General features: G+C 33.7%; 1 protein-coding gene across 1 annotated transcript; it reads left to right on the forward strand.

The window, feature by feature from the left end:
* Nucleotides 1-8,745: 8,745 nt before the first annotated feature.
* On the forward strand, nt 8,746-10,278 carry LOC115879547. Its single transcript, XM_030896441.1, has one exon. The coding sequence runs from the start codon at nt 8,746-8,748 to the stop codon at nt 10,276-10,278; it is 1,533 nt and encodes a 510-aa protein (XP_030752301.1).
* The last annotated feature ends 4,394 nt before the right edge of the window (nt 10,279-14,672 follow it).

Raw genomic sequence — 14,672 nt, forward strand, 5'->3', positions numbered from 1 at the left:
GATCATCTCACACACTGGTCAAAGGTCAAGTATTTAATATTTTATAACTTTAAAATTATATCTATTTACTGCGTACTGTTCTAAAATTGTCCATGTATATTCTTTTTGTAATTTTAAAGACTTAAATTTTTTTGAATTGTATTATTTGTATTGTGTATTTTTTGTTGTTTGTATTTTTTTTGTGATTTTGTTGTTTGTGAGTGCTTTGTCGATGAAGCTGTTTTGGCTTTTTGCACATTAAAGCGTTGTTTATTATTATTTATGTTTATCTAAACGACCTCAATCAAACTAAACCCATCATCAAAAATAAGAACGAACGTGAAGCTGCAAAATTTATGTTTTCCACCTACGCAATGAGGACAGAGGCTACAACAAAACTTTAACCAACAAATATTTTATGGAGAGGTAAGTTTACTGGAACACAAAAAAACCCTAAATATATCGTAGTGATACTATCCAGGACCTTAAGATATAGGTACCAGTATCAGAAAGCTCGCCAAAAAGTCAACTCTAGAAATAACGTCTTAAGGCGACGTTACACGGTGCCAGTAACTTGTTCAAGTCACTAAAATCCAGTACTGAATTTTACTACTTGCTGTGTACAGACAAGTATTCTAGTACTACAGTTTAGCGCCAGGTTTAGTTATGATTCTAGTTAGATTATGAGTCCAGCGAATAGACAGCAATCCTATTTACTGAAGGAAGTGGCTCTCCCACTCCCACTAAAATCGAAAAAAAAACATGTGTAAACACGCTTTTTAGTAGTCGTTCAAGCATTTGGTTTTAGTGTTAGTACACATTAAAAAGAATTTCGGTGAAGTGTGAGTTGTGTGAATGTTTTTTAAAATGTGTTCAAAATAGTCAGAGGACACGACAGTGAAATTTGTTGAAATGTATAGGGATGAAGAATGCCTGTGGAATACACTGCTTGTTATTTATAAAAATGAACCATCACGTAATACGCTATTACAAGAATAGTTAATGCAATGGCTATTAAAGATTTCGGCCCAGTAGAGGTAAAAAACAAAATTAAAAACTTGAGGTCGACCTATGTGCAAGAGGTCGCCAAAATTAAAAAATCTGAAAGTTCTGGAGCGGGAACAGATGATGTATATATACCAAAAATGAAGTGGTTTCAAGTAATGTATTCGTTTTTGCAGAAAATAAATAAAAGAAGGGAAACAATTAGCAATTTGGTAAGTAACTATAGTAGAATTAATTAGCCATAACAATTTATTCATAGTAATAAGTGTAGGTATACAAAATATTGAACATTCAAAAAATCATTCGTTCTTCTAACGAAACTGCTCCCGTAGTCATAAAATAATTTTTATATTTTTCCCTTAAATTTCTCGCAAACTGTGATGAATGTTTTTTTTTATGATGAACTTCTGTTATCCAACTACTAAGAACAATTCTTCCTCTGTCAAGATTTTCTTCGTCAACGAATCCTTTTGGCAAATAACCATTAGAATTGCTTCTTAGCCAATTATGCAGAGCACAACATGTTCTAACTATTTTATCAACCGATGATAATCCACAAGATATAGGTTTTTGAAATACTCGAAATCTGGAGACTAAAATGCCCGAAGCAATTTTCCACAATCCTTATTGCACGAGACAGTCTATAATTAAATATGTTTTCTTGAACTGTAGGTGAATTTTTTGAATATGGTTTGAGTAAATAATGTTTTAAAGGAAAAGCGTCATCCCCAACAAAAATATATATATCGTTGGGGATGACAGAAAATTCTTGGCTGCAAATTGGGGCTTTAGGCTCCCGTTTGCTCCTTTTTATTTTCCATCATTTATTTTCGTTTCTTCATCAATTTTTTTTTCCATCTCCTGGGTTGCACACGGTGCCTCGTTGCATCGTTTGCTTCCTGGTTTTTTGTGTTTTGGGATCGGTTTCATCGCTTCCTGGTTCCTTACCGTACTGATGAAGCCTGAAGGCAGTAACATCAGTGTACACTAGTGTAGGTGTGTGGTTGTGTAAGTGTGTGAGTGTGCGTGTCTGCATTGGTGTACACTGGTGTATACGGTTGCGAGTTGTTGAGGGCTGAGCCGTTTAATCTTTTTCTTCTTTTTTATACATTTCCCTCACTATTTCTTTCTTGTTCATATTGGTACCACGGCTAAGGGTATTGCGGCGGGTTGCTGTTGGCTACCTCCGCGGCTGTTCTGGACGAAGCCCACAATCCTGGACGACTCTGGTTCTTGGCTGCAAATTGGGGCTTTAGGCTCCCGTTTGCTCCTTTTTATTTTCCATCATTTATTTTCGTTTCTTCATCATTTTTTTTTCATCTCCTGGGTTGCACACGGTGCCTCGTTGCATCGTTTGCTTCCTGGTTTTTTGTGTTTTGGGATCGGTTTCATCGCTTCCTGGTTCCTTACCGTACTGATGAAGCCTGAAGGCAGTAACATCAGTGTACACTAGTGTAGGTGTGTGGTTGTGTGAGTGTGTGAGTGTGCGTGTCTGCACTGGTGTACACTGGTGTGATTAATAAATAATATTTTCTTGCCTTTAGCTGTGTATTTTTTCTAATTTCGAAAAATCGAAAGTAGAGAAAAATAAAAAAAAAAAAGTAAAAAGATTAGGGCTTTTTGATGATTGTTCATTTCATATATATATATATATATATATATATATATATATATATATATATATATATATATATATATATATATATATATATATATATATATATATATATATATATATATATATATATATATATATATATATATATATATATATATATATATATATATATATATATATATATATATATATATATATATATATATATATATATATATATATATATATATATATATATATATATATATATATATATATATATATATATATATATATATATATATATATATATATATTTTTTTTTTTTCCTGGTGTTGGGGAAAAATCTTCCATAAGACATCCAGAAAAAAAGAAATGTTTTACCAGATAGTGTCGGATTCCTACCGACTAAAAAACCCCCTTCACCAGCAGGCCTCACCATCTGCAACGGAATCCGCTCACGCATTGCTTCATTACAGTGGCGTTCTTAGACATTATGTCTCACGTTCAGAAGTTTTTGTCATTATAATATATTTCATGAGTCCCACTGCATTTTGCCACTCTTTTTCACTTCCCACCAGACATTTTACCACTTCTGCCACACAAAACTTATTTCCGTCCTATTATAGAACTCCTCCCTTTGTGTCTGCCATCTACAACAATTGAAAAGAGTGTGTTCGGCGTCGTCTTCAGCTTGACAGTAATCGCAGTCCGGAGTGTCGATTTTCTTTCTGATGTATAGATATTTTTTAAAATAGCCGTGTCCAGATAATATCTGGGTGATATAGTAATCGACTTCACCATATGGTCGCGTTATCCATTTATGCAGATTGGGAATGAGTGTAAATGTCCACCTTCCATGCTTTCCGCCCGTCCATTTTTCCTGCCATTTTTCCATGAGTTGCGCTCTGGCTTCGTTTTTTGTCGAACCATTGTAGACCTCATACCTCTCTTGTATCAGGAGATCAATCGGTGGAATTCCGGCAATGACACCAACGCCCTCCCCTGATATAGTTCGGTAGGCGCTGCAAACCCTAATGCACAAAGACCTCTGTAATCGCCTTAGTTTCACCAGCCTATTCTGACATTTAGTAGCTGTATGCCATGCCGGCGCTGCATACAATATTTGTGAGTGTATAACACTTGCTAAAATGCGCCTTTTAGACGCTCTGGGACCTCTTATTTTCGGCATTAAATTTGACAATGCAGCTACGGTTTTCTCCGCTTTAACTACTAACCTACTTATGTGTTCTCCAAAAGTCAGCTTTGTGTCTAGCCACACACCCAAATATTTTATTGCTTTGGAGGGTGCAATATCTATTCCTAAAACGTTGAAGAAAATTGGGGCAATTTTTCTTTTTGTTGTAAGTAGAACAGCTTCTGTCTTGTGTGGTGCTAACTGAAGATCATGTTCTTTCATCCACCTTACTACTCTCGCTATGCCAGCATTTCCCAAATTTATCAGGATCTCTTCATTTTCACTACAATGACCATAGCAATATCGTCTGCGAAGCCAATCAAAGTTACACCACCTGGCATATCCAGCTCCAACAACCCCGTCATACAACACATTCCATAGGGTTGGCCCCAGGACGGATCCCTGTGGTACACCACCATAAATGTCAACTTTTTTGCTTTTTCCATCAGCTTCAAGTATTATCTTTCTTCCGTTAAGATAGGAAGCAATCGTAGACCACAACACTTTGTCAATATTTCTTTTTTTTAGATTTCTCAGTATCTTTTCCCAAGAAGCGCTGTTAAAAGCATTTTTAACATCTAACGTAATTACGGCGCAAAATCTTCTATTTATATGAGAAAATGCTGCTGCATTCTTGGCTAATTGAATTACTTTTGTAATGGCGTCTGTGGTTTGCTTTCCTTTTTGGAAGCCATATTGTTTAGTTGAGAGACCACCTGTCCGTTTCAGCTCATTATTTAATCTCCCAAGTATGAGATGTTCATATAATTTACCTTCCACATCTAAAAGGCTTATTGGTCTATATGAGTTACCATTTCCATTTTTACTGAGAAGGACGAGTTTTGCCTGTTTCCATTCCTGCGGAAACTTAGTCAAGCGTGCTAGGTTGTTGTAGACCTGCAGTACACACTCCGCTTTACGTGTTATTACGTGCTTAAGTACTTCTGGAGGAACATTTCCGGGTCCTGGTGCTTTACCATTTTTTAATTTCTTACACGCTTCTAATAATTCTTCGAGTGTATAGAGCTCAAAATGTATATTTCTATCACAGTCATCTGCATCACAGTTATGTATATCACAGACGTTTTTATCACAACTATTTACATCACTAACATATATATCACAGATACTTCTCTCACTATTTTGTTTTGACATACCATGAAGAGGAAATAAGTCCTTCACTATCTCTTCCGTCTGCTCCATACTTAAATATGGCTTAGGTGGAAACCCGTTTATCTTTTTCATTAATATCTTATATCCGTCACCAAATATATCACAGTCTACGCTATCACATATATTTTTCCAGCAGTCTTTTTTAGCTTTCTTAATTTTATTTCTCAATATTTTTTTGCTATCCTTATAATTGTTCAATTTTTGTTCTGAAATCAGGAGACTTTTGTTTCTTTCTCTAGTGTATGCTCTTCTTTTTTGATTACACTCTTTGCGTAGCTGAGCAATCTCGTCACACCACCAATAAACCGCAGGGCCCCTGTGACACTTCTTTTTGCGTGGCATGGATTCATCACAAATACATTTCAAAGCCTTAGAAAATGCTGATGCTGTAGGATGCTCATCTACTAGTAAATGGGTTTCTATAGATTTTTCCAATCGCTGGATATTTAGTTTCCCTATCTGCCATCCATTTTCCTGCTTATTATTTTGTAGTTTTTCTTGTGCTTCCGATATTTCAAATATAATATACCTGTGGTCGCTAAGTGTCTCTTCTTCGCTGACTAGCCAGTGCTCGATTTGAACTTCTTCAGATGTTATTGTCAGGTCTAATATGGATCCGTAACTTCCACATTGGAATGTCGGCTCACATCCCTTATTTACCACTTTTAGATTATTTGTTGCCATCCAGTCTGTTAAAAGGAGTCCCCTTGAGTCTGAATTTCGCATACCCCACTGGGGTGACTTCGAATTAAAGTCTCCAGATACAATAACCATTTTATTTTCATTCTTAATTTTAACTTCTATATCTTGTAATATTTTATCTAGACAATCTATATCTTCATTACCAGAGGAATAGCAACTATAGATTGTGTATTTTGGTGTGGTAATGTAGCAAAACCCGGGTCCACTCCCTCTTTCCATTATGATGGTATGTTTTCCTGTCAGATATATTGCAGCGTTTAATTGACTATCATAAATCCAATCCCTTCTACCGCTTAAAGCAAGCTTATTTGGTTCACTGACTAGTAACATATCGGCTTTAATATGCTTGGCTGTAGCAAGCGCAAGATCTTGAGCTGCTTTACTTCTATTTGTATTTATTTGGAGTACTTTAATTTCTTAATATATGCTTTGTATCTCTTGTATATTACTGTCTCTCTCAGGGACACTCAACGTTTCTTTCGGCTTTCCAACTGGGCACTTTATTCCTCCCGTTTGGTGACCTTCTTTACTGCAAGTTATACAGAAAGCTTTATTTTTACAGACGGCTGCTTTGTGACCTTCACCTCCACATTTCATACAAAGGTGTTCTCTGCTAGGATTTGTACAGCTATCTTGTGTGTGACCTTTCTCCCAGCACTTAAAACATTTTAGGTTTTGAATCCTTTCTCTTACTTTACATCGGGTCCAACCTATTTTAATATTCCCTAACGCTATCAAGTTATCTGCTTGCTCTTCGTTTAACACCAAAGTTGCATTCTGCTTCCCACCATAAGCTGGCCTCAAGGATCGAACCTGAAAAGCTTCTGGATTTACTGTCAGGGTGTCATACACTGCATTTCGAATCTCCTCCTCTGTTATAACCTCATCCAAACCTTTTAAGTGTATCGCTTTCTTGCTTTGTAGAAGAGAGGTTTTTGCTTCAGGGAGCTTCTCTTCAATTTCTTTTTGAAGCACTTTCATTTTGTCTGTGCCGTTTTTAACCATCAAAAGTACTTCACCTTTCTGAGTTTTTCGAACTTCTTTTAATTCTACTCCCAATTCATTAGGTTTAATTGCATTTTCAGATTTGTTAGAATATCAGTATAGGATTTGTTCTCTATTTTAATAAGTAGAGCATCTTGTTTTGTTTTCTTTTTGTTGTATCTTTTTGTAGATATTTCACTGTCAATACGTTCCCTGGCTGATATTCTATTTGCAGTAACACTAGCATAGTGTATATATATATATATATATATATATATATATATATATATATATATATATATATATATATATATATATATATATATACGTATATATATATATATATATATACGTATATATATATATATATATATATATATACGTATATATACGTATATAGTAGTTTTTGTTGCTTTTGGAGGATTATTATTAAGAAGGGCAGATTTATTCTGGGGGTGTTTTAAATTGAACTTAATTGTATTTTGTAAATTAAATATTAAAAATTGAGCTTGGAAATAGTATGCCTACCTTGTGCTAGATACTTGGTTACCTCCAAGTATTGGATATACAGTGTGAGTCAATATTAAATAGAAGAACAGCACATCCTAATCAAAAATAAGCCCTAATTATTTTCGACAGGATGTTAAAGTTTTAAATGTTCAATTTTTTTATTTTTTTTTACCACTGCTTTTTTTAAATACTTAATAGATGTTTTCCATTCAATTAGAAAAAAAATATATCTCCTGACTTTTTGGCGTACGACGCGACGCACAGTTTTCGCAAAAAAAAATAAAAACCAATTTTATGCAACGCCAAATTGCTAAAATTTCAATGGCAAAATTTAACGCCGTTTTCAAAACGGTAATTAACGTAAAAATTGAAAAGCCTAGATAAAAAAGGGCCCATCCGTGCAGTTTGTGCAAAACCCGTTTTCTTCTAGAGCTGGAGATCTCCAAGCCTAAATTTCAATAGGATTGGAGACCATGTAGTTCAAAACGTTTACCTACAAGGTCTTATTACAATTTCGCCAGTCAACCAAAAAAGAAAGGGAGTGTTTAAAAAGAAGTTTAATTTTTCCTATAAAGGGCACATCGGTGAGAAAGTTTTATCTGTTTACCATGAAGGATTTGCTAGTTTGCATGGAATTGGATTTGCTAGTTTGCATGGAAAAGGATTTGCTAGTTTGCATGGGTTTGAATGGAACCAAAAGGGTGCGAAATATTAGTGCGTCGAAGACTGAAGACTGTAGCTGCGGTACCAAGCGATAGTCGTGACAAGCATCGAAACAGAGAAAACAAATTATGTGGTCCTACTGTTCAACTTGATCGATTGACGCACATATACAAAGTTTTCCATATTATATTGTACACTATGGACCGAGCGGTGAGCGAAGAAGGTATCATCGCAGCTGAGTGTTTTGAAAATGTATGAAATGTTTTTGGAAAAACATTACCCAGGAGTCCTTTTTGATTCTAAACAAAACGAACGCAATCTACAAAAATTACAATGTGAAGTTAAGTATTCTTTCTATTTGCAGTATTTCCGTGATAACTATAACTACACATTTGATCGCCCTCGTTCAGATGTTTGTACAACTTGTTCAGAAATGAAGACCAAAATTTCACGCGAAAAAAATGGAGCCTTGAAAAGAAGTTTGGAAACAGATCTCAAAGTGCATAAAACAAGAGCTTTTCTACACTAGAATGCAAGAATGTTTGTTGAAAGCAAAAGGAAAAGATACAGAAGTTCTTTGTTTTGACTTTAAGCAGAGTATTCCTTGCCCACATATCGCTACCTTCCGGAAAGACCGTCACAAGTCAAAAAAAATCAGTGTTTTGTTTTTTATGGCATAAAAAATCAGAATTAACCCTTAAGTACCATGGCGGGGTCAAATTTGACCCCACACGTTTTTGATGACAATTTCCACTAGTAGAATATAGATGTCTCTCTACGCGCCTCCGTGTAATCATCGAGCGGTCAGTGATATATCGGATCCCGTAAATTACTTTAGTCTATTTTTAACCACTGTAGAGACACGTAGGCGTTGGGTCAAATTTGACCCGCTTATGGTATAACTGCGTTTAGATTGATCTGTGGGTTATTTGAAATGGCCGGGTGTAGTAACAATAAATGTGGCCTGACACAAAGTGAACTTGAAGCGGAGGCACAAAAGATTATGGACAATGGATTAGATAGTGATAGTGAGTTTTCGGATCAAGTTAGTGAACACAGTGATCACCAAACAGATTCCGAAGAAGAATGGGATGATGACGGCGAAGAAGATATACAAAACGATAGCTCCCAAAGTAGCAGTGAATCTTCAACTGAGGAAAATAGTATTTCTGACAATAGAAATTCCTATTTTGGTAAAAACAGGTTCAAGTGGGCTAAAAGTCCTCCCGCTTCATCTCGTACCCGTAAGCATAATATAATAAGTCACTTGCCTGGTATTATAGGAGAAGCACGACTTAAGATGCCTAAGGAACCACTTCAGGCTTGGGAGTGTCTTATTAGCGATGATATAATACAAGAAATACTTACAAAAACTAACGAAAGAATTACTTTTATGGCATCTAAGTATAATTTACACAATTTATCATGTCAGTATACCAATCATCTGGATGTCATCGAATTAAAAGCATTCTTAGGACTATTATATTTAGCAGGTGTATTCAAATCAAATAACGAAGATTTAAGGTCTTTATTTGCAACTAATGGTACGGGCCGTGATATATTTCGAGCCACTATGTCACTAAACCGATTTTATTTTTTGCTTGCAAGCCTTTGCTTTGATGATCCAGTTACGCGACTAGAACGTATTGCTAACGGAGACAATTTAGCGGCTATATCTAATATTTTTAATACATTTATAACTAATTGCCAGTCCAATTATAGCTGCGGCGAATATGTGACCATAGATGAAATGCTTGTAGCATTTAGAGGGAGATGCAAATTTAGAATGTATCTGAAAAGTAAGCCAGACAAATATGGTCTAAAAATGCAGTGTTTAGTGGATACTAAGACACATTATCTGTTAAACAGTTTTATATATTCTGGAAAGGATACTCACAAAACAAATCCAAGAAAGCTAGCTATCCCTACCCTAGATGTTTTAGCCCTTATTCCACCGATATCAGGAACCAACAGGAACGTAACTGCTGATAATTGGTTCTCTTCCGTTGAGCTAATAAGGGAACTAAGAAAGCATAATATTACATATGTTGGAACCCTAAAGAAAAACAAAAGAGAGGTCCCTTATGAATTTCAACCTCACAAGGACAGGCCAGCAAATTCCGCATTATTTGGTTTTACAGGAAGCGAGAGCCTGGTATCTTTTGTTCCTAAAAAAAATCGTGCGGTGTTACTAGTATCAACTATGCATCATTCAAATGCAATGGTAAATGGAAAGCCAGAAATTGTAAATTTTTATAACGAGACAAAGGGCGGGGTGGACTCGTTGGATAAAAAATGTGCATGCTATAAAACTGGCAGAAGAACTCGGAGATGGCCTCAAGTCATATGGTTTCGCATTTTAGATATTGCTGGAGTAAATGCTAATGTAATTTTTAATGGTGTTCAACGAAATAAAATAATGGAAAGAAGAAGATTTTTAACAACTTTAGGTCAACAACTCATATAAGAACATATAAAACGCAGAGCTCAACAGCAATGTTTACCGAGAGAACTTCGTAGTGTAATTTTTAGAGTTTCTGGACTTACCGAAAGTAGCGAACCAGTACCGCCAAATGATCCGGAGCCACCACAAGGTAAAAAGAGGGGAAGGTGTAAGGTATGCCCTTATTCAAAAAATCAAAAGAAGGAAAGCTCAAAGTGCGATAATTGTCAAGGATTTATTTGCAAGAATCATTCACGCAAGAAGGTGTTGTGCGAAAATTGCATTGAAAAGTAAGGTGTAATACATCTTTGTTATTTTTTCGATACAAGTTTTGAATGTTTTTTTTTTGTTCTAGGTAGCAGCCATAAAGCCTAAACTTGACCACTCCGTATAAAAAAATTGATTTTTTCTTTTATTTTTCTGTTAATACGAGGAAGTTTACTGTTATGTTAGTTTTATTACATATTGAAGTTTATTTTTATTAATACAGTTATAAACATTTTTTTTTGTTTTATTTTTTTCATAAAGGTGCAAAAATATTTGTGCAGAAAATAACTAAAATAAAAAACAGGACCAAAAAGTGAGATTTTTTTAATTAAAAAAAAGGGGTCAAATTTGACCCTGCTATAGTATAAACGTAACTATTTTTGGCCATGGTAGTTAAGGGTTAAGCAAAATATTACCAAAAAAACGCACATTTCTAATCCCAAAGAATACCGCTGAGCGCCACTGTCACGAAATGTCACAAACCAAAAATGAAAAACTGGAATCTGTACAAACTTTTGCTACGCAGTCAGATACAATATTATGTACGACTGAAACAGAAGAAAATCCTTTAAAATGGGATGCTAAAAACACTCAACATACGAAGGAAACCGAACCAAAGGAACATTCCATAGAAATTAAGGAAAATATACTAGTTGGAAGTCAAGGTACCCATAATTAATACTTTATGTATGTTATGTGATGTTTTGAATACTATTTTAGGCAACAACCATCCAGTTTCTCGGACTCCATCAATCATAAATCCCTCTTCCAGTTCATCGAGTTCTACTTGTTCGACGTGTTCTACCGATAACTCTGAACCATTTGGATCGGGAAATTCTGAAAATGATCCAGACTATCACTTGAGTTCGGATGCCTTAAGTTCAGATGAGGAAGACAACACAAGAGCTCTTATTCATGACAAGGGAAATATTGAAGTATTACAAAATAATTTTGAAGAAACATAAGTTACGAACAAATTAAATGAAGGTGAAAAGCAACCAAAGAAAAGAGGATGAAAGAGAAATTTTAATGAAGCTAATTGGAAAAAAATGTCGCGAAGCGTTTAAGAAATAGCGGAAAAAGTTATAAGTCAATAAAATGTTCTAAAAATTCAGATGGCGTTAAAATAAATCACAAATAATTCGCGAAGCAAAAAAACTTTTACTGCAAAAATGAAGGTGACACAGACAGGTGAAAGGCAGGTAACACGCTACAAAAAGTCTGCAGCAATTTATGTACCAGACCAATACATAACACTTATAAGACAAGTCAAAAAAACTGGTCAGCATTATATCGTTTATGAATTCAGCCACACCAATTTTTTCACCTCAAAGACTTGAGTAAGAATATGGGCGTTAAAGAGTTATACAAAACCCTAGATAGTGAAACTGTAAAAATATCAGACATAAAAATGTTTGAGGTCAGAAAAAATAGTTTAAATTTTTTTCTTCAAGAATTCCTACTCTGAATTTTCCTGAATGTATAAATAAGTATATTCTGATTTTTTTTTATTTTCTTGGGATTTAGGTTCGGGAAAACTCTAATTAAGTTTTCATTTGGTTTTTCATATCTTTATTTCATTTTTAAAAGGAAAAACAAACGTTTCGGCCAACATTACAGCCTTCATCAGTGTAGTGTCTATAACAAAATACCAATTTCAAATTTTTTTTTGAGAGAAACAACATTATTTATACAAATCACGAATACATAGTTAAAATTAAAAAGTCAAGTAGTTTATATATAAAACCTTAAGAAGCTTAGTGATTACTTATCTAACTTATGTTATGTGTGTTTGTGAATTTTTTGTATGTAATTTTTGGATTATGTTCGACACTGTTTTTTTGATTTGGTAAGTGTTGTAAAATTTTGTTTTTAACTTTCAATAGCAGGTAAATAAGTATGAAAAAAAAATGTTTTGTAAAGAATTAATTATTGTTTTTATAACATAAACTTTGTCACACTAAGCTTCTTAAGGTTTTATATATAAACTACTTGACTTTTTAATTTTAACTATGTATTCGTGATTTGTATAAATAATGTTGTTTCTCTCAAAAAAAAATTAACATAGATTTTTGTGATAAGTTAATTTGAAATTGGTATTTTGTTATAGACACTACACTGATGAAGGCTGTAATGTTGGCCGAAACGTTTGTTTTTCCTTTTAAAAATGAAATAAAGATATGAAAAACCAAATGAAAACTTAATTAGGTTTTCCCGAACCTAAATCCAAGAAAATAAAAAAAAAATCAGAATTTTCATAAACAAGGTCCAAGAATAATAAATTTTCCAAGAAAATAAGTATATCGTGGGCGTATACAGCGAAAATCCACTAAGTCACATTTTTGGTTGAATTGGATTAAACACACCACTATGTCCAGTTTTTCACGGTCTTTAACATGAAAACCCCATTAAGTCCAATTTCGGCATCCTTATATCATAAATTGGACTTAATGGGTTTTTCATGTTAAAGACCGTGAAAAACTGGACATAGTGGTGTGTTTAATCCAATTCAACCAAAAATGTGACTTAGTGGATTTTCGCTGTAAGCCCACGATATTATGTATTCATACTAGGGGTCCCAATCCCGAAAAAATAGTTTCCAAAAATCCCGGTATCCAACAATTTTAAACCCGGTAAATTTCGGGATCTTGAATCCCGGGATTTCATGTCCCAATTTCATAATCCCGGGATCACAAAAACCTTGCGGGGATTGCAATCCCTAATTCATACATATAAACTGGTATTCTATATCCTCATATAACTTAATTTGAATTTCGGTGTCTGAAATTAAGTCTGGTAGGGGGGAAATATGGGGCCACCATGACCCGAAAAATGTTGGGAACAATCATTAATCATGATTTAACCCTAACTCTATACTGGTCTGGCAGAAACGAAAAGGGTGGATTAAAGAATTTTAAATTTATAACTAAATGTGTTACAGGTAATTTTTTTTCAATAATTAAGCATCCACTTGACAGTAGTTTTAAGTTAAACGTTACGGTTAAACTTTAACCGTTGTTAAATAGAATGTATGAGATTGCTTACAAATGATTAGTATTATGTAAAAATCATTTTATTTTAAAAAGATAAAAAAACCTTAAACAAAATGTAAAACCTAAAAAACTCCAAAAAATTATATAAATTATAATTATTATATATATATATATATTTTTTTTAACTGCGGTAAGAAGGAACCCTAAATCTCGGTTGGTGGGTTCTTGATCGGAGGTTCTTGGTTATCGGTGGTTATTATCTTCGAAATACCGTTGACCGAGAGGGGAGGGGGTGCTCAAAAAGAAGTACAAATAAATAATTTATAATATTTAATATACCGGTTGTAAACAAAGTTAAGATGTTTGCCATTTTGTTATTTTTTATCCGCTACACGAATTTTGGTAGGAATGTATGGTTAATTATGATGATATACTATGATATACTTGTATTTCATATTTTTAAATAAAACACCCTCTATATTTTTCCGTTTTTAAATTCTACACCTTTTTTACAAAGTATCAAATAAAAAAAATTAAGTAATTTTGTAATCTTTACAACTATTTTTACTTTTCGATCTATTGTATACCATGAAGTGTCCTAAAATACTTTAATATGCTTAAATTAGCTGTAAAAAATAATATTGAATATTTTTTGTTGGTCCTTAACAAAATTACTAAAAAAAACTTAAAATGTTTACCTATAATTACAGCTAAATAGTAAAGTATAATACAGCTAAAATAAGCCCCATTTTCTTAGGAATCAAGTTAATATAAACATGTTAGGTCAAATAAGTTAAACAAAATTAATAATTAAAGAAAAAAATAACAAAACAAAATTTCAAAATTGCGCATTGACTTTTACATCCGGTATGTTTATAATTTGTTAAAAAATAAATTTTGTTACAATATTTTACGTTACACTATACAGGATGTGCATTTTAAATGATCCCACTTTGATGGCAACATACTTTCTCACTAATAAATACATTTTTAAGAAATTATTTACATTTTCCCCTGTATATTGAAAAACAAATGAAAATTTGGCAATTCTGTAAACGTAACTTTATTGATGACAGAAATGCTCAACTTTTCTCTAATTTAACCGACCACTCACCATTTCCCAAATAGCATTAAATGAAATAGATTAAAATGGACACC

The sequence above is a fragment of the Sitophilus oryzae genome, unplaced genomic scaffold, assembly GCF_002938485.1.
Source record: "Sitophilus oryzae breed Bouriz unplaced genomic scaffold, Soryzae_2.0 scaffold_1582_pilon_pilon, whole genome shotgun sequence".
Taxonomy (NCBI): domain Eukaryota; kingdom Metazoa; phylum Arthropoda; class Insecta; order Coleoptera; family Curculionidae; genus Sitophilus; species Sitophilus oryzae.